A 27,773-nucleotide genomic window follows, 5' to 3' on the forward strand; every position below is an offset into this window, starting at 1 on the left:
TCCCTGTTGTAGTTAAAAAATAAATAAACAAACGTCAGTTGGTGTCCAGTTGGGTTGAAAGCAAATAATTCAAAAGCCAAAGATCTTCAATAAAGGACAAAAGTGGTGAGTCACACTCCAGACACCTCTCTGTTCAAGTGCACCAAAAGGTTGACTTATGTTTCACCATGGTGGCCGTGGGGGTCAGACAGCGGGCAGTGTAGCGCTTCTGGGAAATGGGAACACATTCCCTACAGACATTGATTGTCCAACACCTCTCCTTCCCCCTTTTCTTGTCTCCTTAGATGAGTGCCTTTTCAAAACCCCCTTTTACTTCCTGTTGTAGGAGCTAGTGCTAACGTCTTTAGAAGTTCCCAGTTCTCTTGTATTCTTCTCCTCTGTCAGTCTTAGCATCGTCATTGCTGTCTGTTGGGTCACTGCGGTAAACATTTAGGCATTCATGTAACAATAGCAGTCTTCATGTACAGATCTGAGGCCACTGTTACTCAGATCTTGCCCTTAAGCCTTGTAGGGCCAAAATGCTGAACTGGTCCTGGATCAGTGCAAAGGCACAAATGCTGTAACAAAACAAAATAAATACCAGCCTATCCCAAATGGAGCTGCAGGGGGTGGGATAATGGATGGATTGTTGAGTGCCGTCATGGCAATTGAGTGGGGGGTTGGCGAGGCAACAGCCAGTATCTGTGGGAGCACACATCTTCACTGTCTTTATCGTGGTGGTGTTGGTGAGTTGGTGCAGTGCAGGGAGGAATGTTGGCAGGCAGGGTGTAAGGGAAACGAGGCAGGCTGCCCTGTAATCACTGCAACACACACACACCCTGAGGATCCGGTCCTAGCGACCAGGAACGGATATTATTTTACACACACACACACACACACTCACACTCGCACTCATCTCTGAGCTTTCAGGCAGCGAAGAGAGAAGGGTTATCAGAGCTGCTTATGTGCACTTTGATTGCCTCCCCCTATCTGTCTCGCCCAGACACACACCCAGACCTTTCTGTCAAATGTCCACCATTTGCTTTGTCTTGGTTTACTGCGTAGCTGCACTTTATTTTTTGTGAGCTGTCAAAATTCCAGCCCCCTCGTAAAACACACGTACTGCTCCTTTGCTTCATTTTTGTGCCAGATCTTTATTTTGTGATATAATGACAAGAGGGCACAATGCCAGTTTTTTATGTTACTAACAACGATATTGAAACTTTGAGTATTGGATTTAAGCTTTAAAAGGAGCTATTTTTAAACGAAGCACTTGAGATGCGCATCTAAAAGTAGGCTGTCATGTTCCAACTATTCAGCAGTCTGCTACCTCATAGGAAGAAATACACAGCTAACATCACGTCCCACAAGGTGTGTGGTATATCAGGATAGATTTGTTATGGGATTGGGTCGGATTCAGTCTTCCTTTTTTTTTCCCTTGTTCAATATCTGATCCAGGGTTTTCTGTTGATATATTTCTGCCAATGACCCAGCATTTTGGCTCATCCTGATATCTGTGAATCGACCATTTTACTTGTTTCACACAGAGGGTTTTTAATCAGCAACAGATTTTGGATGAACCTCATCAGCTTTTGACCCTCTCATCCACATCATGTGCTTAATGGCAGTGTCTTAGGCAGTGTGAATAGTCCCTTGCTCTGCCTGTGTCCAATCCCCTGGTCTCTCGGCTTAAGTCCGAAATCCCATCAGCTGTCTTCGGAAAGTGTTCCTCTGGCCTCGCTCTCGGATCCTGGGAAGCCTCACAGGGGCTGCGAGTCTCCCTGATAGCACAATTTCACAATTAAAAGCAACCCAAGTCTCGGCAGCTCTGGGAGGGGATTACGCGCTAAGGCTTTTGCATGCAAATGTGATAAAATGTGTGAGCGCAGCAGATGGTGGGAAATTCATCATGGCTGGGAACGAGGAAGTGCCCCGTCCCTCCCCCCACGATGACCAATATGTTAGCTTGGGTCAGCTGGAGACAGTGACCCATACTGGACAATGGTTTTAACAGCTTTGTGGTTTGATAGGGTGTTGAATTAGGTTGTATATTATGCGCAAACTCGCTGTGAAAGGTCACTGTTGATGTCAGGTCATATGTCAACATAGCCGAACCTCGTCAAGTGGCCGAGTCTAATCGCGTGGTTTGAAGTATTGTACTTTTGTTCAGGATCATTTCTAACTGTTAATGATTATCTAAAGCTTGAAGATTCCTTTCAAGACCATTTTAGTCATTGTCTTAATGTTAACTTCCAGTGAGCTTAAGACATCTTTGATATCTTGATAACATTTATCCAAGCAAAGCAAGAGACTGGTTATATGTCCGTATGCAGTGTTTTGAATATTAAAGACTATGATTTGCACCTACCCACTGTCAAGTTCAAGAAAGGGTCATTTTGATAACCAAAGGAAAGTTGCCTTTGGACTGGACATTCTAGCTCAGGGTACTTATTAAGTTGCCTTTGTTGTTCATTCTCTCTGATGGGGACATTTTTTGGCACCTGACATGATTCATTGGTTTGGAATCCCTCTAGTACTGGTAATGTGTTTAGCAGCTACTTTACAGCATTAGAAATCAAATGCCTTTTTGCCCATAGCAAGGAGAAGCCAACAGAGCTGTACCTCTACTAGTAGTGTCCACCTCAGCAACTCTGACTCCTGCCCTATCAGTGGGAGGACAGACTTCAAGCTGTTGTCTTGGCCTTTAGTTTATCTGATCCTCTCCAGAGCTTCCCCCTCAGAGCCTAGCCTGCTTGGCTCCATTATGACCCCCAACAAGAAGGTGCAAAAAGAGTTAGCTGGGCAGTGAGTGGACGGATGCAACTGGACAGTGTGAAGTTTAATGGGCATGAAGTCCTGTCTAGCCCTGTCCACTCTCATTCTGCCTGCTTATCTAAAGGGTTCCTTGTCTTCATAAAAAAGAAAGTGGCAGGGATGCTCAAGTTTGGGAAACGTTGCAAACTGTCCAGCAGTATTATAACTAATACCTCAAGGCTTTTCTGTTGACCTCAAGCCAGCACTGATGACCAGATCAGGTTATGAAATCTCTCCTGTATTGTCAGAGCATTCTGAAGGTTAATGTCTAGAGTTGCATTTCACAAGTCCAGTTCCGCTGGGAGAAGTACGAAGTGTTGACTTGCTCTCTTCCTGAATTCTAATCACCTGGATTTGATTAGTCTAGCACATACCGGATGTCAGTCACCTACAAGGCAGTATGCAGTAGTGTCCTTTCAAGACCAGTGCCGTCAGTGATGATAGTCTGAACTTGGCCTAGTGTCATCTTGTTACGGATGTTTCCAAAGATGCCTTTGATCATCATCTCTGAGAGCTTAAGAGGGAAGCCATGACTTTTCCTGTGTTAATAGGATAATGGGATCCTGGACTTTAAGAATGTGGCTCCACTTTTTTAACAGCAGGTCATACGAATGGTGTGGTTAGTACTACTAGTGTTGCCGTTAGGGCATAAAACCAAGCCACTTAGCTTTGCTGTTTAATCACAAAGGTTTTATCATGCTTTTTGAAATAATTTATTTGAATTTGTTAAAAGAAAGATACATAAGCTAAACAAGCATCTTTTAGTAGGTGGTTATACACGTACAGAAGTTTACAGTAAATTAATTATAAATGCAATTGTTTTGTTGATACCTGTGCCTGTAATTATCATGAAGGTGTGTTAGAAGTTACGACTGAAGGTGAGAAACACTTTTCATTTATCACGTAAAGGCGTCAGCCACACATCATAATATAGCAGTGCTTAATGGAAGTGGAAGTCTGTCAGTAACATTTGGTAACCCCTCCACTATAATATGCTAATTTAGCACCATGCCCCTCCCCCCACCCGCCCCCATATTTAAATTAGCATCAAGCTATCAGTTTAATACTGCATACAGCCTACATGCAGACGTAAAGTTTATAGCACAGACTTGTGTATGTTCCAGTTTTAGCATTCTCATATAAAGTATGTTTACTTTAGTTTTAGATCTTTTGTATGCACAAAATTTGTGGCTGCAAACTTGTATGTATTCATGAGATTTTGCCAGATGAGGCTTTTCAGCTTTTTTTGATGGAGGAAGAAGTTCTGAGACATCTCATCCCTCTGGCTGTGCGCTCTGTTAATGTTTACTTGCATCTCTGATCCATTTACAGGAGGGACTAGATCATGTGATCAGTGTATGAAAGTAGAGCTGGAGCTTGTGAAAGCAGATCTGATCTGTAAAAATTCTGGTGAAACTAGTTTGAATTGAATGCAGTGATGGTATTTCAGATGGGCCACAGTAACAGTACTTCATATTTTAGGCCTGTCACAATTATTACTGTCTGTTTTGAGCTGGTCACAGTGATTGTCCACACTTGTTAGTTTTCACAATCATATGTTTCTGTTGCAGCTTAATTAATAATGTTTTTATTTGTTGGGTTGTGGCAAGTACATTCGTTAAGACACGTCTGGGATCTCATTAAAACAGCAAAATATCTGGAACACATCTAGAGGGCAGCAGGGAGTTATGTTGGTTTATTTGAACTCAAGCTGCATCTCATCCGTTTGGAGCTCCTGAGCATTGAGAGATAGAAAGCAAGAGGGCTGATCAGACAATTTGCCCAATAAAGTTTCATGATTGTGACAGGCCCAGCATATTTACAGAGATATTGGCACCATAGATCAACACACAGGTGCTAATAACACTTATAGGATAGCATGACTTCGAATGCATCTTTATGATTATATCCATTATCCAATTATCTATTTTTGTTGTATGATTTGTACGACAGTTATAATAAAAACTAATTAACAGAAAGTTCATAGCTTAAACCTAGCACTGCTGCAAGGTTACTAAATGTAGTACTGCAATGCAAAATCTTAAGGGTGTCCACTCTGGAAACATCAAGTCTTCTCATCAAGGCAAAACAAACGAATAGCTTGAGAGCACTAGCTCCACATTTTTGTCACACATTTAAAGGCAGCATCAGTTGCTCAAAGCCGAGGATAGCTTTGAAATTTAGAAATGAGGCATCCCTGGAAAAATGAGCTCTTCCATTCGAGCCAAGGCTTTGCTGGTTACAATGGCTTTTGATTTTATCATCACTCACTTGGGACGGTTGCCATTGTTACCTGTAATAAAGTTGTGGCTGTTTTTTTGCTGCGTTATGGGCGAATAAGGCAGAATGTGTTCACAATTATGTGGTATAATTGATAAAACAGTGCGCCAAATTACGAAATATGCCTATATGCAATATATGTCTAGGTAGCATGTATGATGGTTCTTACTCTTGTACAGTAGCGTATGGCTGTGTGGGAGTTGTCCCCAGTTTCTTTCATCAATTTTCAGCGCATGGGCTTTTGTCGGAACGGCATGTTAGATCTTCGAAGAAACAACGGAGTTGGGAGGGATTTGCTTGTTTGCGTGTGAGAGAGTACTACAAGAGATTTCCAGCTCCAAAGGGTATTCACATATGCTGTATGCTTGGGTGACCTTGAAGGACATTAACTTCTCTAGGCCATACATCGCAATCCTAATGAGCAGCAGTCTGATCTGTCTGATCCCTTGTGCGTGTTTTATAAGAGGTGGCGTGTGTATCAGATAGTCCACTCTATTCACAACATGTTGGCCACTACACAAATGAACTATTGTCTTCTTGCCAGCACATTCAGTCTTCTAACAAGATTAGGGAACACAAAACGTTACCTTGCACCCCTCTCTTTTGCTTTCTCGCTCACCCTCCCTCTCTCTCTCTTGCCATTTCTTCCTCAGCACAATGCTGTCATTGAGCGACGTTTTTCTTTTGCTCTCCTCACACAAAGACCTTCTCACACAAGAATCATACATATATAAAAATAAAAGGTTCAGTAAGAAACACGAGTCACTGTTCTAGTATGTGCACTTTTACTCTATACCCGTGTTGGTAGTAAGTAGTTAGAGGGAAAGCTACAGCAGAACTTCTCACTGCTGCCACCTGTAGTGTGGTAGCAGAATCAACAAATCTGGTTTGTGTATTAACCGTATTCGGGACAGCCAGCAGAAGCTGGTTCTCTTTTCTTTTCCTGATGACATCAGCGTTATTCTGACCCAGACAGCAGATTAAGGAAGGAAGGAGAATGTTGGGACATTGTATGCTGAGCATGTGTGATTAAATGGCGTCACAGTGTTGGGGGGGGAAACAGCATTCTGGATTACAACAAGAAAGGTGTGGCCACATCAGGCCTGTTCCAGTTTTCCTCCCTCTTATTTAACGGTTGTTGTTGAATTTATTGAATGATCCAGAAAACTCCAACAAAACTTGTGCCTATTTATCCAGTCACTGGCATATACAGGAGGGTGTAATCCTTCTTGTGAGCCCATTGTGGTTTCTAACACACAGCTCTGGTCTCATTAGTAGGTTGTCCAATGCTGAGTGTGTTGTTGGTTCTAATGGTAGATTACAGCGTGTATAAATCATCTTTCCCTTGGCCCTAGGTGCCGTCGGACGAGGGAGCAGGGCTTCTGGCCGAGCCACAGGTGGCCATGTTCTGCGGAAAGCTTAACATGCACATCAACGTTCAGAACGGCAAATGGGAACTGGACCCTTCAGGCACTAAAAGCTGCATTGGAACTAAGGAGGGAATCCTTCAGTACTGTCAAGAGGTAAGAGACAAAGTGGAAGAAAATGTCTGAGAGACCAATTAGAACAGGAAGAGGAATGGTTAGAAAAGGGTGGTGATACCAGAGCCTAAAGGGAGGAAATGCATTTAGAATTGAAGACGGGTGGGGCAGTGGTTTCCAATAACACACCTGGAAAACACACCGTGACTCATGTTACATTTGATGATTAGTTGAATCAGCTGTGTTTAGAACAGGGAAAACACAATTATGTCCAGAGTGTTAGGTTTCCAGGACTGGGATGTGGTGATGCTCAGTTATACATGACCACTCCGATTCACTACAGTGGTTACTTATAATGGATAACTATCTTGGATAGAAAGGCCTGAATGACCAGGAACTTTCTCCTGCTGAGCTCCAATAAGTAAACAGAAGTATTACTGTTGGGTCCTAAGTCGACAACAATGAGGCAGATTTTATTATTCATCATAATGTGTGTGGTTTTGTTTTCTCAGTGAAATCATTTTATTAAAAATACCAAATATTCAGTCAATAATTTAAACAAAACACAATTTCCAAACGTGATTGATTTGCCATTGTAAGGTAGTATGCTTCATTACGTATGGTGTCGTTCAGATTCTTGAGGCTTAAGCTTTAGCATTAGCTAGAAAACAGTCACTAAGTTAACTCAGTGTAGTAGATAGTGTAGCTTTATTTTGCAGTTTTTTCCTTTTTTCTTCATTTTTATTTCTCACTGTCAGATAAAGTTATTAACAGTGTAGGCTACATAAACATATTCAGTGTTGCTTCATGAAAGTGCTATTCTTTGATCATGTCTGCAGATGTCTGGCAATTGTCAAAGATGTAAGTAGATTAAACCACTACTCAGGGTCCTCCAGACGGTCTAGATTTCCACTCCAACCTAACTTGCAACACACAGAGAGAGAGAGAGAGAGAGAGAGAGAGAGAGAGAGAGAGAGAGAGAGAGAGAGAGAGAGAGCGCAAAAATGCTGACCACCTGGTGGTCCCTGAGGACCAGTTTGAACACAAATGAATTGGGGCTATTTAAGACAATATCCATTAATAATAAAAAGCCTTATGAGCACCGGATGAGGACAAGTTTCAGGTTGTGCCCATTGTAAAATCATATGGACCGCTGGGATATCGGATGTGTTCATTGTTGTCAAACATAATACAAGGAAGAATAAAAAGAGCCTGAATATTTGATGAACAAAGCCAACAAGTGTAATTGTCGATGAAGGGGTGGAAATGGGAAGAAGTAATTTAAATATAAAAGGCGATGAAGTCATTTGAGACGCTAAAGGGGTTGTTCTTCCTGCAGGTTTACCCTGAACTACAAATCACTAATGTGGTGGAGGCCAATCAGCCCGTCAGCATCCAGAACTGGTGCAAGAAGGGTCGCAAGCAGTGCCGCAGTCACATGCACATTGTGGTGCCCTATCGCTGCTTGGGTATGTTTTAGACGAATGGGCATTTTAACCGTTTTTGCTGTATCAGTTTTTAAGAGCATTCAAATTTTCATTGTCTACAGCATGACTTACATGCTGAGTTAAGCTTAAAGTTACAATACATGAATTGATTCTTCTTTTTTTTCCAAACCAAACATCTTATTTGCATATTCATTTAAGTAGTTTAAATTCATTAATGTTTGCCTCTAGTGTGCATATTCCTACCATTCTGCTGGCTGTTTTGTAATTGTGTCCGTGCCTGTAAATGATACTCTATACAAAATTTATGTTGCTGATTTGTGTATTATAGATGTTTTTATATTTATCGTGTGTATATATGTGTGTGTGTGTGTGTGTGTGTGTGTGTGTGTGTGTGTGTGTGTGTGTGTGTTAGTTGGTGAGTTTGTGAGCGATGCTCTGCTGGTTCCTGATAAGTGTAAGTTCCTGCACCAGGAGCGCATGGACATCTGTGAGAGCCACCTGCACTGGCACACTGTGGCCAAAGAGGTAAGCAAATGTTACATATGTGAAATCTGCATGTTTTAGAGCTGCACCTGTCAGTCACATGACATTTTTCTTACAGTGGCCAAATTACTGACCATCTTCTGCTGTGTCTCAGTGGGAGATGATGGTGGAGAAGCCAAAGATAGTAAATCAGTTCTGAGAGAAAAAAAACATGTTCAAAAAACAAGATTACTTTTAGTCCATGTGTGGTTCCCATTAGTTACTGACTTGGTCTTTGTCACAGTGAATAACTCACTAACATTATTGTTATGCCAATAAAAGTACTTTTGCACATATCATCATGTTACTCTTGCAGTAAATTGCTCTGGATGCATCTTTAAAACATGTTAAATATAAGCACCTAGGCACATTGTTTACAACATTAGAACCATTAGAATCAATGTAAATAAGCATAAATACAGTTAAAAAAACTGCAATTTCTTTACTTCAAAAAAGTAGATTTTATCTTGTGGACTAGGTTTGAAGGACCAAGTTTGATTCCTGATTTCTCCCCAGCCATCTAATGGGTTTGTTAAACTCCTGCAGTGGCATATCTCATTTACAATGTTATAAAGCACTGATTTAATCAAATTATTCAAATCAAATATTGGATGGTTGGCTACAATTAATACTGGGATTCCCTGAGGAGAGGTTTAGAACCAGGTAAACCAAAAAACTGCCATGCACAAAATCACTACTTATTGAATATTATTTGTATTTAGTGTAAATTCTGTGTGTGTGTGGGGGGGGGGGTTGTTTTGTTTGTTTATTTAATAGCAAAACGTATTCTCTTACTCTCTCTTCCTGTCCTGATGCATTTTTTTTAATCTGATTTTGCCCTGTTCTGTATCTGAATTTAGATTCAGAGTCAGACTCTGTGTTCTAGTGATCATTACAAGTATTACTGACGCCTGCTGCTTCATCCCAGTATGGATTTAAGGAAGATGAAGCTGTGTGTGAGCAGTACTTTAATTGCATTTAGTAGATTGGCCAGTGAACTATGTGCAGAATTATACTTGATCGTGTTGAGTATGGTTTTTATGGTTTTTGCAGAGTTAAGATTAGTGAAATTATCTGCCCAACACTGGAGTGATTATTGTCCTGTTGTTTATATTTCATAGAAATACAGTAAAGCTTTCTGTTTTATGATGGAATTACTGACAAATAGGAATTCTACATTGAGCTTTGAGAATCCTGTACTTGGAATCACGTATGAAATTGAGGTCATACTCTGTTCGGATGATTCATCACATTCAGCGCTGGTTTTAGAGATTATAGCGATTGCATGAAAATTCAGTTTTCTGCCTTGATAGACTCGCACACAGATAAGAGCTGAGCTCACAGACATATGTGTTTCCAAAATATTCCCCAAGTGTCTCTTAAGGCATAAGTCTGTTCTGCTTATTGGATCAGTACACTGGATCATTGCAAATACCCTTTAGCGATCTTAGAACTTTCAGCTGGATTCTTATCTAGCTGCAGTTGCTGTAGGCCAGCATTTAGAACTGATGGGCGCCCTTTCTTATTTGTAAACAAATGAATGAATCAGATTATCTTGAAGGGAATTAAATGCTATTGAATCTGTCTCACTCACTATTATCCCTCTCACTCACTATTATCCCTCTCTTCCTCTCTCTCCAGTCTTGTGGAGACCACACCATGAACCTTCACGATTACGGGATGCTGTTGCCCTGCGGCATTGACCGTTTCCGTGGCGTGGAGTTTGTGTGCTGCCCAGCAGAAGCGGAGAGGGAGGCGGACAGCGACGACATGGAGGAGGACGATTCCGATGTGTGGTGGGGAGGAGCAGAGGCTGACTACTCTGATACCAGGTGCCCACACGAACACTCAGGCATTACTCATTGTTTATTTGTCTCAGCCGTGGTACATGGACATACTGTACGACACAATATAGAAACCTCAAAGATCCAAAAAAAAAAAAAATCTATCATTATTATTTAGCAACGAGAGAATAGTTTTCAAATCTATCACAGCGCATCTCTTGAAGTCCATATTGACAGCCTGAAAGAAGATTATGTATTACTGTCTTTATTAAGGTTTTCAACCAATCTGTATGCTTGTGTAGCTTGGGGTGGTTCATACTGTGGGCCAAGGCACCTTGTTTCCATTGTTTTCAATGAGAGAGGCAATTTTTGCATATTTTGGGCAGCTGTCCTTCATGTGGAACGCTCTGGGCGCCCTGATTTTAACTTCTCAATCTCCGCTAAATGGTCTCTATCAGGTCTTTAGTGACTGTTCAGTCTCAGAGCACCCTTCAAATATATGATTTGAAAAAAGTTGGATTTGTGTCTAAAATCTCATTGACCAACGGTTTAAAGAAAGCCTTCAATTTTCATTAATTTAATGCAGATCACAGCAAGACAGGTGAACAGGTGATATCCTGTTAATACCACATTTATTGTGCCTAACAGACAGGATTGTTCTAGACCCACAGCTGTTAGGCTGTGCTGGAGGGCGTGGCACTGTGTGGCGTTGTTAAAGGAAGAAAAAGCTGTGCGAAAAGCTGTCTGAAGGAAAAGTTCTTTTAGTTCAGTTCTTCTTTATTGTCATTTGTGTTAAAAAAAAAAAAAAAAGACCGGACCAGTATACAGATACTCTTTGTAGGCAAAGGCAACCAATAATCCTCTGTGCTGCAATCACAACTCTCTCTTAGATTAATTACAGATTCATTACCAAATTAAAGATGACAATATTCTAAAACTTTGACTGCTTTTAGGTTCTTTTACATGACTGAGATGAAGCCTCAACTCGCCTGCGTTCACTGTATGGTTAAAGCAAAGGGTGGGGTGACCAAGGTTTAACCATTTACTGCTATTATTTTCCACACAGTTCTCTGAATAGAATGGTTTTATTACTGGCACAGGCCTACATGCTGCTTTGCCTGTACCTGAAATCAATCAGTTTCAAAACAATGCATTTTATAAAAATGGCATTCATTTCATACATTTGCCACTACACCATTAGACTTTGCATCTTCTCCTATAACTGTGGGAATGTGGTGTTTTGCATGTTTTCTCATGCTATGGGGATGGAGCCATTAATTCAGTGCATTCTCTCACACACTCTCTCTCTCACACACACACACACACACACACACACACACACACACACACACACACACACTTGTATGCCCGTGGATCTGTTCTTTGTGTATGTAGATAGATATAGATCTGAATCTTTCTTAGAAATCTAAAGCAGGCTAAAACACAGAGCCAGGCAGCAGCCCTCCTGAAGGCAGAATGCTGATCTAGACTGTCTGTACTTTTCATTTCCTAATGAATACAATTATACAGATAAAGTGGATCAATACTCTGAGACACTTGGTAAATTTGAGGCCTTGTTTTTTTTTTTTGTTTTTTTTTTTTCCTCCATTTCAATTTAGACAGATACCAGCTCAGCTAGAGATTATGTTGCGTTTGCTTGTCTAAATCCATAAATCCAATCAGGTAAAGAACAAAGACCAATTTGATTAGAGCTTCATAGCTGTGTTTGTTTGCAAAGAAGACTGCACAGACCATTGGACATGAAGGATATTGTAGTGTTTCTGTGCTGATGGGAATAAAATCTGTGACAGTTTGATTATTTTTAATTTAAAAAAGCATGCAGTGTATAAACATTCTGAAATAAACTGTAAATAGTCTTATAATGAACTCTTGCAGCACGGAGTACATTTGGTCAAGTGTAAATGAAGCAAATCTGTGAAATGGTTTTCTGTAAACTTTTAGGCAGTGTGTGTGTGAATGTGTACACGCGCGCGCACACACACGTACGTATTTTATTACATTTTCTTCTTATCTACTTGCAGTATGGCCCGGGAGGCAGGACCAGCAGAGCAGGCAGAGGCTGAACCTGTAGCAGCAGAAGACGACGAAGATGTTGAAGACCAAGAAGAAGAGACTCTGGATAATGACCAGGATGGAGATGGAGACGAGGAGGAAGAGGAAGATGAGGAAGACGACGAGATGATCGATGAGCGCAGTGACAACGAGCAGACCACTAGTGTTGCTATGACTACCACCACAACCACTACTACTGAATCTGTAGAGGAGGTGGTCCGAGGTAAGGAAAGACATGTTTGCCTCAATATATCATCGCTGTCATAAGAATAAATGTCTCCATAACAGTGAGGCTTGATATTCTCCCAAAGCAAGTCTCCCAAAGAGATTAAAAACTTACTGTTTATCTGAGGGTGACAGTTTGGGGGGGGTCTTCTTGCACGGTTGTTACAAGCCCCATCTTTTAGTACCTTTTGTAATACTAAAAGGAGTCCAAGACATTTGCACAGTACTTCTAAGTATGATTGTGTTACATGCCATGAAACATTGATGGCCACATTTCTGGTTGTGTATATGTGTGTGTGCCTTCTCTCAGAGGTGTGTTGGGCGAATGCAGAGACGGGTCCTTGCAGGGCCATGTTGCCCCGCTGGTATTTTGTGAAGGAGGAGGGCCATTGCGCTCCCTTCATCTATGGTGGCTGCGGAGGCAACCGCAATAACTTTGAGTCGGAGGAGTACTGCCTTTCTGTCTGCAGCAGTGTGTGTAAGTCAAGTGTGTGCGGGTGTGTGTTTCTGGACACACAGGATCTTCTTAAAGGGGAATTCCACCAATTATTCTACTTTTCTTCATAACCAAATCATGAATAAATATATCAATGTTGTTGGAAGAAAACCTTGTATCTCCAGACGTTTTTCAGTTTTTGACATCATTTAAACAAACACACAATGATGTCAAAAACTGAAAAACGTCTGCAGATGCAAGGTTTTCTTCTGACAACAGTGCTATATAAATGTAGTGTGTGTGTGTGTGTGTGTGTGTGTGTGTGTGTGTGTGTGTGAAATGTTCCGTTCTAGAGAAACGTTTGCAGTTGTAGTGATGGGAACCAGATGTCAAGAGTTTCAGAAAGTAACATTTCTTCTTTTTGTCATGAGGATGAGGATACATGCAAAGCTACACTGGGCTCGATCTGTTTCTGCTTTTACGGGTAGCGATAACGCAAACCGAGGATGAATATGTAGTTAAGAAATGCAGACATCACAGCAAGAGCTGGAGAATATTCCACTACAAGTGGTCAACTCTGCCTCAGCATTTCAGTTTATGCAGTTGTTTACATTTCAGTGACAGAATTATTTAGAAACTTTTTCAAATTAGCGTGGAATTCCCCTTTAACAAATACCACACCGTCAGCCTGCCTAACCCGGTTGATCTCACTGCTACTGACTATCTCTGTGGCTCGTTCTCAACGCTCTCTCACAGCATCCACGCACCGTATGCCACTCGACGCACCCTTCTTGCTTTGCTCACACATTCCCACTAACAGTCTCCCACTGCGTTTGTATGTTCACCCGTGTGGTTTGGAGAACACGTATTAGCGTATTAGCCTCTATATATTTCTCACTCAGTCACAGCTTGGGTAATAGATGAGAAAGAAGTTGTTTAGTCACCGTCTCTGTCTTCCGTCTGGCGTTCTTTTACTGCCTGAAGTTCACCATGTAGGGGTGTGTGTGTTTCTGTGGGTGGGTGTGTTTGGCATGTTCTAGTTCAGTGCTGCAGTAACTGCTGTTCTAATTGGTTACTCATCGGCGTGTCCTGAATGACTCTCTGAACTTTGAACTGACCACAGCAGATCTTTCTCTCCCTTTCTTTGTTCTTTGTCTCTTCCCCTCCTTTAGCAAATCATTCATCTGAATGGTCTCTTTCTACTCTGTCAGCTCAGATCAAATTATACACGGAATGATGCAACTCATTATTCAGGCCTGTTTAGACGCAATAATGTGGTTCAGTCTTAAAATGCCAATTGAAAAGGGCTTTCAGTGCTGCTGCTGGATTAGAGTCGGTTATCTGCTTAAGTACAGAGCTACTTTTATTCCTGTTTACGAATCAGGCAGGTCTGTGTAAGAGTTTCATTTACACCAAGTGTAGGATCTGATTTATATTCAGCAAATTCTGACGTTTGCAGGAGTTTCAAGAGTGCTTCAGCTTAGAAACCTTTGACCTGTCTGTTGTTGTATTGTGTTTTATTCATTCTTTTTTTTTTTTTTTTTTTTTTTTTTTTGTACCGTAATGATAAACCGCTCTTTGAGCAGAATCTGCATGATATTTAAAAAGCAGTTTAATAGGTTGGATATTATTTTAGCACTGTGAGACATTTTGTAAAGTAAATTTACCACAAAGCAAGATGAGCAAAAAACATGACATGAAGAAAAATCTTTCATTTGGCTTCATAAGGAACCTCAAATTACCACCACTAAAACAGTGCTAATTACAGCCAGGCCTCTATGCAATGTTATGTTAGCACCAATCTACCAATGGTGAACAAGTAGCTGCAGTAAAACGTTCTGGCGTAAACATGGACGTTTAAAGCCTGTAACATCGACTTCATCTCTGATCCGTTTGGGTCGTTTTCCAGACTAATTTTCCAGATTCTTCTCTAACCAGTCTCTTTCAGTGACTAACAGCTTCCCAGCTGGAACTGCTATGTGCTAACAGCAACAAATGAAATCACTATTTCTCCTCCCTTCAGCTATTTCTCTTTGTGTCCTGGCCCTACTCTGACCACCTTCTCTTCATTCCATTTCTGCTACGTTCCTCTGCAGTGCCCACTACTTCTTCCAGCTCTCCGGATGCAGTAGACCACTACCTGGAGACGCCAGCAGATGAGAACGAGCATGCACACTTCCAGAAGGCCAAGGAGAGCCTGGAGGCCAAGCACCGTGAGAGAATGTCTCAGGTGAGGGAGAGAGAACAAACAAGAAGGGAGGAACTGGTTCAGCTTGGATAAATTCTTGTCTGGACAGTGTTGACAGGACTGAGAGTCAGTAGTGAACAGTAAAAGGGTAAAAATATAAGCATTATGTATTATGTAAGTGCAATTACTCAAGATGTTAATCATTCCCTTATTTCTTCCTTTGGGGGAAAAAAATCAACCGTATGCTGTTAAAACGGCAAAGGTTGATTGGTTATAGGTTCTGCGATTCTAATCAGATTTTTCTAGGTAGAAAAAATAAGAAAATTGAGAACAGTAATTTGATCTTTTCAAGCCGAAGTAATAAATACTGTACATCAACTGTATTTTTAAAAAATTCATTACGTTGAATAGGATTTTGCTACTGTTGTATAAAGGCAATGAAAGTTGGGCTGAGCACTGATGTGTCAGATCCAGCTAAGGATTAATCATTCAGTATGTGCCCACCTAGTCCTACAGTATGTGATTAATAAGCATGTTGAAACACTTCTAAGGTGTGGCTAGTGGTGAAAAATGAGTCCGCAGGCCTAACATGCCACAGAACTTTTGCCCTGCCAGATTGGTGATACTATCTGTAGGATACAAAGAGAGTCCTATTATCAACCTAGTAAGCATTTAGAGGTGAATAAATTGTTAAGAAAAGCTGGGATTAAAACATTAAAACATCTTTAAAGGTTGTAGAGTATGCACTGCTTTCTGATATTAAGTTTTCATTATTGTGTAGGTTATGAGGGAGTGGGAGGAGGCAGAGAGACAGTCTAAGAATCTGCCACGTGCAGACAAGAAGGCCGTCATCCAGGTGAGTTACACCCATTTAGCTTTTTATTACATGGAACATTCGACTTGATGCAATCAAAATCATTCCATACTGATATTTTCTATGGAGATTTGGGTTAAGATGTCTTCTCCACTGGCCTGTCCTCTTACTTTTCAACCTTCTTTTGTTAAGTGTGCTCAGTTTGTTTCCTCTAGCCAATATTTCTTTTGTTAAAGTTTGGCTCAAAATCCTCTGTACCAAGGGTGTCCAGTCTTATCCGAAAGGGCAAGTGCGGCTGCAGGTTTTCATTGCAACAAAGCAGAGTACACCTGATCAGGTGTTTTAAGACTAAGACAAGTGTTGTGCTCAAATTTTAATTTCTTCTCTTGTTTCTGGGAGCAGCACTTCCAGGAGAAGGTGGAGGCCCTGGAGCAAGAGGCAGCCAGTGAGAGGCAGCAGCTAGTGGAGACACACATGGCTCGTGTGGAGGCTCTGCTCAATGATCGCCGTCGCATAGCACTGGAGAGCTTCCTCACCGCCCTGCAGGCTGACCAGCCACGGGTACGTACACACATGCGCATGCACACAAATCCAGTGTCTAAAGCGCTTTTCTGACTAAATTAAATTTACATGGGATCCTGGGGTAATTTCCTCTTTTACAGGTTCTGCTCTGTGATTGGTAATGTCACTGTTTATCTGCCTCCTTTCCAGAGGAAATTACAGGCTGAATTACTGACTGAACTGTGTGTTGGTCTGATCATTTTAGTTTTATCACTGTGATGTGTAAATCATATAGAATAGAAAACCCTTTACGTCTTTAAAATAGGTAGTTATAGTATGTAAACACTGTTAGTTTCAAAATGCACCGTAGTCCATTCAGTCCATATATGGAAACTGAGCTGCAAACAGCCGGTTTAAAATTCACTGCCTTTTTTTTTTTTTTTTTTTTTTTTTTTTTTTTTGCCACAAAAAGCATCATATTTACGTATTCAAACCACAGCTGTTTAGCCCCACCCATTAACACTGAAGTTATAAGCTGTGTCTCAGCCCAGACTACTTTTCGTTTGAGGCACAGTACAGGACAGCCAATCAGAACAGAGGCAGTTTACCTGTGTCAGTCTTCCAGGCAAAGTAACAAAACCAGCATGTTTAATTCTAAGTGATAGTGTGGTTGGACAATGATCAGAAAAAATGAATTATAGCTGTTATTGACACTCAAACCTACACAAACTTCATAAAATATAAAATCATAAGGTATGTATGATACGGGCCCTGTAAGTCTTGGCTGTGAATTACACACAATCATATGCATGCTTTTTCATACGATTGACTCCCAGTTATAACCCCCTCACCATCTGCGCCCTCAAAAACGCCCCTCTTTCCCTCCTTTTCTCCTTCCACCCATTTACTTGCTTTCTGCACCACTGCCTTCCTGACACCTCTCTCCCCTTCCAGTCTCTTTCGCTGCCTCTCTTGCTTTCTCGTCCTCGTTGAACTCGTCCTACTCACAATCCAATTTTCATTTTTTTCATTTTCTGGCCTGTTCTAGTTAAGAGTCTGCACAGATGCACAAAATGGAACAGAGAACAAAGGGAATTAGATTATTCCAGACCTACACCCATTATTTTAATACTTGGTCATGTTAGCTAAAAAGCTACAAAAAAAACAGGACAATATTTACAACCCCAATTCCAATGAAGTTTGGACGTTGTATAAAACAAATAAAATCAGAATACGATGATTTGCAAATCCTTTTCAACCTATATTCAGTTGAATACACTACAAAGACAAGATATTTAATGTTCAAACGGATAAACTTTATTGTTTTTGCAAATATTCACTCATTTTGAATTTGATGCCTGCAACACATTCCAAAGAAGTTGGACAGGGGCGTGTTTACCACTGTGTTACATCACCTTTCCTTTTAACACCACTCAATAAGCGTTTGGGAACTGAGGACACTAATTGTTGAAGCTTTGTAGGTGGAATTCTTTCCCAGTCTTGCTTGATGTACAACTTCAGTTGCTCAACAGTCCGGGGTCTCCGTTGTCGTATTTTGCGCTTCATAGTGCACTGCACATTTTCAATGGGAGACAGGTCTGGACTGCAGGGAGGCCAGTCTAGTACCCGCACTCTTTTACTACGAAGTCACGCTGTTGTAACACGTGCAGAATTTGGCTTGGCATTGTCTTGCTGAAATAAGCAGGACGTCCCTGAAAAAGACGTTACTTGAATGGCAGCATATGTTGCTCCAAAACCTGTATGTACCTTTCAGCATTAATGGGGCCTTCACAGATGTGCAAGTTACCCATGCCATGGGCCCTAACACACCCCCACACCATCAGAGACGCTGGCTTTTGAACTTTGCGCTGATAACAATCCAGACAGTCCTTTTCCTCTTTGGCCCGGAGGACACGACTTCCATGATTTCCAAAAACAGTTTAAATGTGGACTCGTCAGACCACAGGGCACTTTTCCAGTTTGCGTCAGTCCATCTCAGATGAGCTCGGGCCCAGAGAAGCCGGCGGCGTTTCTGGGTGTTGTTGATATCTGGCTTTCGCTTTGCATGGCATTGTTTTAACTTGCACTTGTAGATGGAGCGACGAACTGTGTTCACTGACAGTGGTTTTCTGAAGTGTTCCTGAGCCCATGTGGGAATATCCGTTACAGAATGATGTCGGTTTTTAATGCAGTGCTGCCTGAGGGATCGAGGGATACAGGCATTCAATGTTGGTTTCCTGCCTTGCCACATACTTGCAGAGATTTCTCCAGATTCTCTGAATCCTTTGATGATATTATGGACTGTAGATGATGAAATCCCTAAATTCCCTGCAATTGCATGTTGAGAAACGTTCTTAAACTGTTGGACTATTTGCTCATGTCAAATGATCAAGTGGTGAACCTCACCCCATCCTTGCTTGTGAATGACTGAGCCTTTCAGGGATGCTCCCTTTATACCCAGTCATGACACCCACCTGTTTCCAATTAATCTGTTCCAAAGAGGTGTTTTTTGAGCATTCCTCAACTTTCCCAATCTTTTGTTGCCCCTGTCCCAACTTCTTTGGAATGTGTTGCAGGCATCAAATTCAATATGAGTGAATATTTACAAAAAACAATAAAGTTTAATAAAGTTTGAACATTAAATATCTTGTCTTTGTAGTGTATTCAATTGAATATAGGTTGAAAAGGATTTGCAAATCATCATATTCTGTTTTTATGTTTTGCACAATCTCCCAACTTCATTGGAATTGGTGTTTTACTTATGCATAAGACATCTTTTGAAGTTCATTCCAAAGGCTTTTTTATTTTTAAAAGAGCTCTGGTAACTGAAAAAACCCATATCCTTTTTTCTTGTATTTATTTTTTCCTCTTGATCATCTATAAGCTTTTGTTTAGGTTTATGCACCAAAAGGCAATCATAATGAATTTTTGCACAGTTAAGCTCTGATTGTCTGCTGTGTATTGGCCTTATTCAAATGCAGTCTGGGCTCAAACACTGGTTACCAATTTACCATGAATGAGTGGGGCTAAACTGCTGTAGGCTGAATAGGTGGATATATGAGTTGGTTTTCATGACTAAAACATTCCTTTTAAAATGAGCTGTTTTTGTGGCTTAGTTTTCATGTATGGGATGTATGGTGAGTTGATGTTTGCATACTACATCAAAAAGTTCTCTTAAAAAAACAAAAAAATACTTTTTCAACTGGGAAATGTTTTTCCATCCAGCATGTTTCTATGAAACCATCAAACATATTAGCACATTGGCAGAACATTCACATTAACATATTAATACATATTTATAGCATGAAATCAGGCCATATGGCTCCATGTCTTATTCTGTTTTATCGCATCCAACTCAGTGTGAACCCCCGAGGCAATGACAGGCTGACAAATAACGGCTGGCCATTTGGTGTACGCTGTCCTCCAAAAAGAATAACTGTCTCTTTTCTCTCCTATATGCAGCCACGTCATGTGTTCAGTCTGTTGAAAAAATATGTACGCGCTGAGCAGAAGGACAGGCAGCACACCCTGAAGCACTTCGAGCATGTGCGCGTAGTGGACCCCAAGAAGGCCGCCCAAATTCGACCTCAGGTACACCACACAAGTTGTTTTCGGTAGTCCAGTGTGATGAGCCTATAAAGATTGTGGGTTTCAGCAAAATTGCAATTTTGCAATTGCAAAAAAAAAAAATTTTTTGACTACTTTCAGAAGGAACACGATGTAGCAACCAGCCTGAAAGTGCTCTCTCTCTGAGTGTGCTGACACTCCGCTGCTTAATGGTTCACTCTTGGGTAATGACGGCATGATTCTGAGCAGGTGAAGTGAATTATGCCGCTGCCATAAAGGGCATTATCTGAGACATGTTTTCAGAAGTAAATAGTGACCTAATGCCTGAAACTTTGAAAACCTGCAGCTTTCTGCATCGACTGATTTTCATGCCGGGTTGCTACATGCGTGTTACAGCATTACTACAGCATTATGCTACATACGAGTTGTAGATCCACAAAGAACATATCACTGTTGTCAGAACAAAACCTTGGATCTCCAAAATGGTCACTTTTCAGGAGAAGAAAAAAACATACTTTACTTTTAATGTAAGTAAACAGAACCAGACGTTTTACCAGGTCATTTTGGGTTGTTTCTTTTAGTCCGTTCATCATGAAATTTACATACTGTGTAAAGGGAAACAATTTAAAAATGGCTGTCAGACTAAAAAACAGCAAAAATTGGACACACAAGGTTACCCCCCACAGCCACCCCCACCACCACCACCACCCACCAAAGAACTGATCAAAGAACTGGATTGGGATGTCTCTCCTTTTAGGTCATGAGTCCTTGCCAGTTATCTAGGTGCTTTGTATTGGTTTGGCTCTGGAGAAGAGCATCTGCTGAATAAAAACATAAACATAGGCATTAAGCCTCCCTTCAGAGATAAAAGGATCAGATGTCGTGACCTTTGCCGTTTGCCGTCAGGTGTTGACCCACCTGCGTGTGATCGAGGAGAGGATGAACCAGTCTCTGGGGCTTCTGTACAAGGTGCCAGGCGTGGTGGAGGATATCCAGGATCAAGTGGGTGAGTTAGCTTCACGCACATTCATTTCAATTCCGCATTGCATACTTACTCAACTAATTTATATTACATGGTCACGTCTTGCGCCTCTCTTTCATGTCTTCTCTCTGTCACTCTGACCCCTCCTGTTATCCTCCTCTTCCTGTGTGCGTGTACAATGTTTATTTGCGTCATTTGGCCATCTGTGAGCTCTTGACTCAGTCACAGTCCTCTCTCTCTCTGAGCTCTTGACTCAATCACAGTTGGTTTGTTCTCTCTCTCTCTCTCTCTCTCTCTCTCTCTCTCTCTCTCTCTCTCTCTCTCTCTCTCTCTCTCTCTCTCTCTCTCTCTCTCTCTCTCTCTCTCTCTCTCTCTCTCTCTCGTGCAGCTAGTCTATCATTAACCACCTCTTTAATTAGCGCTCCTGCCCTGATCTCTGTTACGTCGTATCTAATCCTGTCCTCCATCTCTTCCCCAGTCTTCTTGCCGCCTTCATGCTTTTACTGTTCTTTCCTAATGCTTCTTTGCCCTTACCTCCCTTTTTAATTTGCCCACTTTGTTTTCTTTCTCTGTCTCTCTCTTTTTTCTCATCCTTTAGGCTGTAAATTTGTTCTCTCGCTCTCTCCACTCTTTTCTCTTCTCTTTGTTTATGTGCCCAGTCAGTGCCCATTATGGAAAGTATCAGCACTATCTCTAAGAGCTGACGACTCCGGTTAAGCTCAAGTGCCATAAATCTCTTGTTCTCATTCTCTCACTTGTCAGAGCTGCTGCAGCGTGAACAGCAAGAGATGTCGGCGCAGCTGGCATCACTGCAGAGTGACGTGAGGGTGAGTTACGGTAACGATGCCCTGATGCCGGACCTGCCCGACAGCACCGCCTCGCTGGACATGCTCCCCTCAGAGGACTCTCAGAGACTGGGGTTGGATGGCCTGGGCTTCATTCATCCTGAGAGCTTCAACCAGCCTAACACCCAAAACCATGGTACTTGCATCCATTTGTCTTTCTCATCCTATTTTCCAGCTGTAGACTGCAGCAGGTCACACTAAAACAGGCAGAAGTTACACAGCACATTAGAACATGATCCCCAAAGAAAAAATCTAGTTCTTTCACCGGTCTGTCGCATTGTGTGAAAATTTCATAATCAAATCAGCAATTTTTTTTCTTCCTCTTGATCTCTTTCCTCTCACTCTCTCTCTCTTTTTGCAGTTGAACCTGTTGATGCTCGTCCCATCCCTGACAGAGGTCTTCCAACTCGTCCAGGTGCGTTTATTAAACATATGTGTATCATACATAGTATAGTATGTTGAAGAATGACAGGGATGTTTATTAGCAAGGTAAGCTGAGCAGGCTACCTATGATAATGTAAAGCACTACCAGCAACTGCAGACTGTAATTCTCATCTAAAAAGGTTAATGCGGTAGCTGTTAACAATAGCTAGTTAAGCTTTGCAGATATCTTTACTAATTTATAATGGTTAGCTGATTACTTTGTTAATTTTTGTACAAAGCTTCTACATCTAAATGTGTACTCCTGTATCTCATAGTCTGAAGTAGTGCAGTATCTGCAGTTGTAATTATAGCCTGTCTTTGCATTGTATTATACACAGCACAGCCTATATACTCTTTACAGTAACCATACAGCTAACTGGCATTCTGACACACAATGGCTAAGAATAGGAATCAGTGGCGGTCATGTCAATTTTTATCAACCCAGACCGTTTGACAAGAACGATGCATTTGATGATTCTTGTGATGGCCAAGACGGCATTTCTTCCCATTTTCCTTTTGCTTTACCCATCCTTCCCCATTTTACTTATATAAACAGTGTTTCTTTCCAGCCGTTGATGCGTGTCAGTCAGCAGGGGTATTCTATACCTCTGTTACACTGTATTTGATGATGATGATGATGATGATTGACACACACCGTTTTGTCATTAGCATTATATCATTGCCTGAAATAATGCAGATACCAAATCATACATACAGTGCCAACCACGCTGTGTAATAAGTGGTGGGGGTGTGAGGTCAGACGCAGTTGGACAAGAAGGCCTGGCTCGCAGTCTCTGCTCTAATTCATCCCAAAGGTGTTCTCTTGGGTTGAGGTTATGACTCTGTGCAGGCCAGTCAAGTTCTTCCACACAACTCGCTCATCCGTGTCTTTATGGACCTTGCTTTGTGCATTGGTGTGCAGTCATGTTGGAACAGGAAGGGGCTGTTCCCAAACTATTCCCACAAAGTTGGAAGCATGAAATTGTCAAATCTCTTGGTCTGCTGAAGAGCCCAAATCCTGAAAAACGCCACACCATAATACCCCCTCCACCAAACTTGGCGCAATGCAATCACACAAGTACCGTTCTCCTGGCAACCACGAAACCCAGACTTGTCCATCAAATTGCCAGACGGAGAAGCGTGATCAGTCACACCAGAACACGTCTCCACTGCTCTGAAGTCCAGTGGCAACGCTTTACACCACTGCATTCCACGCTTTGCGTTGCACTTGATGTAAGGCTTCTGATGCAGCTGCTCAGCCTTGGAAACCAATTCCATGAAGCTCTCTACGCTGTTATTGAGCTAATCTGAAGTTTAGAGGTCTGTAGTGATTGATTCTGCGGAAAGTTGCAAACCTCTGCGCACTATGCACCTCAGCGTCCACTGACCCTGCTCTGTCATTTTATGTGGCCAGCCACTTTGTGGCTGAGTTGCTGTCGTTCCCAATCACTTCCACTTTGTTCTAATACCACTTTTGTTGTCTGTCAGACAACTGTGGAATATTTTGTAGTGAGGAAATTTCATCACAGGACTTGTTGCACAGGTGGCATCCTATCATGGTACCACGCTGGAATTCACTGAGCTCCTGAGAGCGACCCATTCTTTCACTAATGTTTATAGAAGCAGTCTGCAGGCCTAGGTGCTTGGTTTTATACACCTGTGGCCATGGCAGTGATTGGAACACCTGCATTCAGTTATTTGGATGGCTGAGTGAACACTTTTGGAAAGAGTGTAGCTATAACTTGTGTTCAAGGTAAGAATGTTTTTACCCATTGAATAATCAGCACAGTCCTAGTGTTACATCCTTAACTTACAGTAAAACACGGATAAAATTCATTGGATGCTAGTAGCAGATAGCAGTGTGCCCCTCCAAAGTTGTAATGTAATCTGCACCACTGGATAGTAGTGACCGTATTGTATAAACTGTGTTTGTGTTTTTTATTAGCAGTCTTTTTCTAAATCTCAGTCTCTTTTGTTTGGGGTCCAGTGTCCGGACTGAAGCCAGAGGATGTTCCTGAGCTGAAGATGGAGGCAGAGGAGAGGCATAGCGCTGGCTACGAAGTGCACCACCAAAAGCTGGTACACTCACATATGAAGATCCTTACTTTCAAATTCCAAAATGAACATACAGATAATCTCTGTTGGAACTGAATCTCATTTTCATATAAAAATACACACATACATGCATGCGTGTGTGTATATTGTAAAATATATAATACATATACACTTGAGAATGATTTCTGGACTCCACTCTCCCATGATCACCTCAAGTGCTGTGTAAGTAGCAAGTTTGCCCTTGTTACCACATTACAAGGTCATGTTGCCATGGCAACGTGGGCCCGCTGAGATGGCAGCTGCTGTGACTTCTCTTGAGCATTCCCGACACCCCACTGGAGCCGATTAAAGCATCCTTCTTTCGTTTTCTTATTCTTTGTGTTTTTCTCCATCTCCTCCTAGGTGTTCTTCGCCGAAGATGTCAGCTCCAACAAGGGTGCTATTATTGGCCTGATGGTCGGGGGTGTCGTCATAGCAACAGTCATTGTCATCACCCTGGTGATGCTGAGAAAGAAGCAGTACACGTCCATTCATCACGGCGTGATTGAGGTCAGTGTATGTGTGTGAATCTTGTTCATGTATGTTCACTTGTTTTTCATGCGTTTCTGTAAAGTCTGTGTTCAGCCTGCCATGTTCTGTTTACATGTGGAATTATGTGGAGAAGTGATTTGATTGACCTCTGCACCTTGCTCTCCATAATTATCATAATATATAATAATTTTAAACCTTATATGTTTACATTTATGTAACAGTTTTCTTACATTTAATATACATTCCATTTCTGTGAATAGATTTAATTGATTTTTGTAGATATGCATAGATTATTATATAAGAATTTTTTTTATGTCTTTAATTTGCCATATATTCACACAAACTCCATTACCATTGCACCTTGCAAATTTCTTTCAAAAATTGCTAAATGATGAGATGTTTCTGAGGAGGTTGAATATAAGATTATCCACTTGGCATAAGCAAGGAGACAACCAAAGGAAAATATTACTTGGATCATGAGAAGCAGAAAATGCAACTTCTAAGACTGAACTTTGGAAATATTTCTGCAGGTTTCTTTGATAAACTGAAAACAAGTCTCCTGAAAAGAACAGAAGTTGTAATAAAGGCAAAAAGTAGACACACATACTGAATTGACATTTGATATTATAATTAGTATAAGTTTTAAAAACATGAAATTCTTGTTCACTATTTTTGTGCACTTATTTTGGTTGATATATTTTCTTAAGTAAAAATATTTACTGCTGAGATTGATTTTAAACAATGTGCTAGACTTTTGCACAGTACTGCTGCTATATATAAAGTATATAAAAACAATTATTTATTCATTAATGCACTTAGTTACTCATGTATTTTCATATATAAACTATTTAGATAATTATTCAATTGACTTAAATTAGTCCAACCCTTATCTCACTAATGATCTCTCTTACTTTTTTCTTTTACAGGTGGATGCTGCCATCACTCCAGAGGAGCGTCATCTCTCTAAGATGCAGCAGAATGGCTATGAGAATCCCACCTATAAATTCTTCGAGCAAATGCAGAACTAATGGTCCATTTACTAGGCTGCAGCCCCCTGATCCCCGACCCTCTTCCTCCTTACCCTGCTGTGGACAGTGTAGAGAAGGGCTCACTCCACAAAGTCCCTGTCCTATAGTACCACGAGCGATTAGTCACTTTCTGACAGAGTCTTAGCCAGATGATCAGTTGGTCAATCCAATACTTCCGTTTCCTCGTGCATGAAGAGGAAATGCCCTTAAGCACCGATTCAGGGTCAGGTGTTGTGATGTGTGTGTGTGTGTGTGTGTGTGTGTGTGTGTGTGTGTGTGTGTGTTTTTTTTTTTTTTTTTTTTGGTTTTTTTTTTCTTCTTCTTTCTTTTTTTTTTTTCTTTTTTTTTTTTCTCCTGATTATTAGAACCTGGGTAGGTTTAGCTGATCCATGGTCTGTGTTTAAGGACATTTTACTGGAGCATTCCCACACTGTCCATTCCCACACTACTTCAACTGCTAAACACTGGGGTATAATGGGTTGGTGTCGCAGACACTGCTCTTCCCTTTTCCATCCCTCTTTCCCACACCCAACCCACCCTCATTCCCGTCCCTTGTGTGCTTTGATGACAGCTGTGCTGTGTTTGATTACGCCAGGTTGTAAAGGATAAAATCACAATGAAAATATTATAGTGATGACACTAATGTAACTCTTGAACGAGCTCTTTATTTTAAGATCATTTCTTTATTTTGATTGGTTGTTTTTTCAAGAAAAAAGGAAAAAAATCATTGTAAAAAGGAGAGAAAATTGAGACTGGAAATTTTTTAGTTGCGTCTAATGTATTGCCATAATGCAGAAAAAAAGCTAGCTGTACCTATTTAGTGCATGACGAAAAACTTGGAGAAAAAAAACTGCTGTCTGGATGGGTCTTTTCTCACGTAGAAACTGTCATTTTAGCAGGGTTTAAACATTTAGTATCTTCTCGTGAACACGTGACTTACAGAAGAAACAACGGACATAGTCGAATTGGCTTTCTGCTTGGATAAGGCATAAACACGATTGAAGAGGTCAATGATTTTGTTTGGGTCGTTTATCAATTTATTTTATTTTTTACTTTGCTGAGTTCCTCCAGCTACTGGGGGCTGGATAAATCTGTCTTATGTATATTACCGTCTTTTACGTTTTTTTTTTTGTTTGTTTGTTTTTTTGGGTTTTTTTTCCATTTCCTATGCATTTCAGAGATTTATTTCCTCGCTCTGCCGCTCTAATTTAATTTTTCAGATTCCCATTTTGATTCACGTGGTGGTATGTGTTTTGTAATGGGGGTTTTCAGGGGCTGGGGGGAGGGGGGAGGGTTATTCACTGTATGTACTGTATGTATGTTCTCTCCAGTCAGCTTTGTGTTTTTGTACCGTCCCCTGTTGCTGTTTTAAAAAAAAAAAAAAAGAAAAGAAAACCAAAAAAAAAAAAAGCAATCTCTCTCTCCTTCAACCTCTCTGTCGTTTCATGTTACGCAGGCTCACCAAAGAGGCTTTTGTTTTCTCCCTTCTGCTCTCCTTCTTTCCCTTTCACTCTCATTTCGCATCTCCTGCTGCCAGAACAGGTGAATGCTGCAAGGCATGATTGTGCTGGAATGAAGGAAAGGATGAAGGGAAAGAGGCAGGAAATGAGACCGAGAGAGGGAGAGCGAGAGACTCTTTGGTGTCTTCTGGATGGATAGTCCAACACCTTTCCAGTCCCCTCTGGCCGCACATGGTGTACACTCCCGCTCTGTCCTTTGTCTCATTTTCTCGTGACCCACTTAACCCGTTATTATTATCGTGCGGCTTTGTTACAGGATCTCAGCCGGGTTACCAGA

The 27,773-nt window shown here is 41.2% G+C and overlaps 1 protein-coding gene across 2 annotated transcripts in view; it reads left to right on the forward strand.

The window, feature by feature from the left end:
- Positions 1-26,629, forward strand: part of appa (amyloid beta (A4) precursor protein a) — a 32,972-nt gene extending 6,343 nt beyond the window's left edge. Inside the window, exons 2-17 of one of the 2 annotated variants that reach the window (XM_017701901.2) lie at positions 6,429-6,596; positions 7,894-8,023; positions 8,415-8,527; positions 10,166-10,356; positions 12,351-12,604; positions 12,917-13,084; positions 15,139-15,272; positions 16,012-16,086; positions 16,447-16,605; positions 20,008-20,136; positions 21,019-21,118; positions 21,857-22,075; positions 22,301-22,354; positions 24,350-24,441; positions 24,820-24,966; positions 25,875-26,629. In XM_017701901.2, coding sequence (XP_017557390.1) covers positions 6,429-6,596; positions 7,894-8,023; positions 8,415-8,527; positions 10,166-10,356; positions 12,351-12,604; positions 12,917-13,084; positions 15,139-15,272; positions 16,012-16,086; positions 16,447-16,605; positions 20,008-20,136; positions 21,019-21,118; positions 21,857-22,075; positions 22,301-22,354; positions 24,350-24,441; positions 24,820-24,966; positions 25,875-25,976 — 2,235 coding nt within the window. In that variant the 3' untranslated portion in view covers positions 25,977-26,629. The remainder of the gene's footprint in view (positions 1-6,428; positions 6,597-7,893; positions 8,024-8,414; positions 8,528-10,165; positions 10,357-12,350; positions 12,605-12,916; positions 13,085-15,138; positions 15,273-16,011; positions 16,087-16,446; positions 16,606-20,007; positions 20,137-21,018; positions 21,119-21,856; positions 22,076-22,300; positions 22,355-24,349; positions 24,442-24,819; positions 24,967-25,874) is intronic. The other variant, XM_017701902.2, reaches the window with a different exon arrangement.
- Positions 26,630-27,773: the final 1,144 nt, after the last annotated feature.

Source organism: Pygocentrus nattereri, chromosome 12, assembly GCF_015220715.1.
Source record: "Pygocentrus nattereri isolate fPygNat1 chromosome 12, fPygNat1.pri, whole genome shotgun sequence".
Classification (NCBI taxonomy): domain Eukaryota; kingdom Metazoa; phylum Chordata; class Actinopteri; order Characiformes; family Serrasalmidae; genus Pygocentrus; species Pygocentrus nattereri.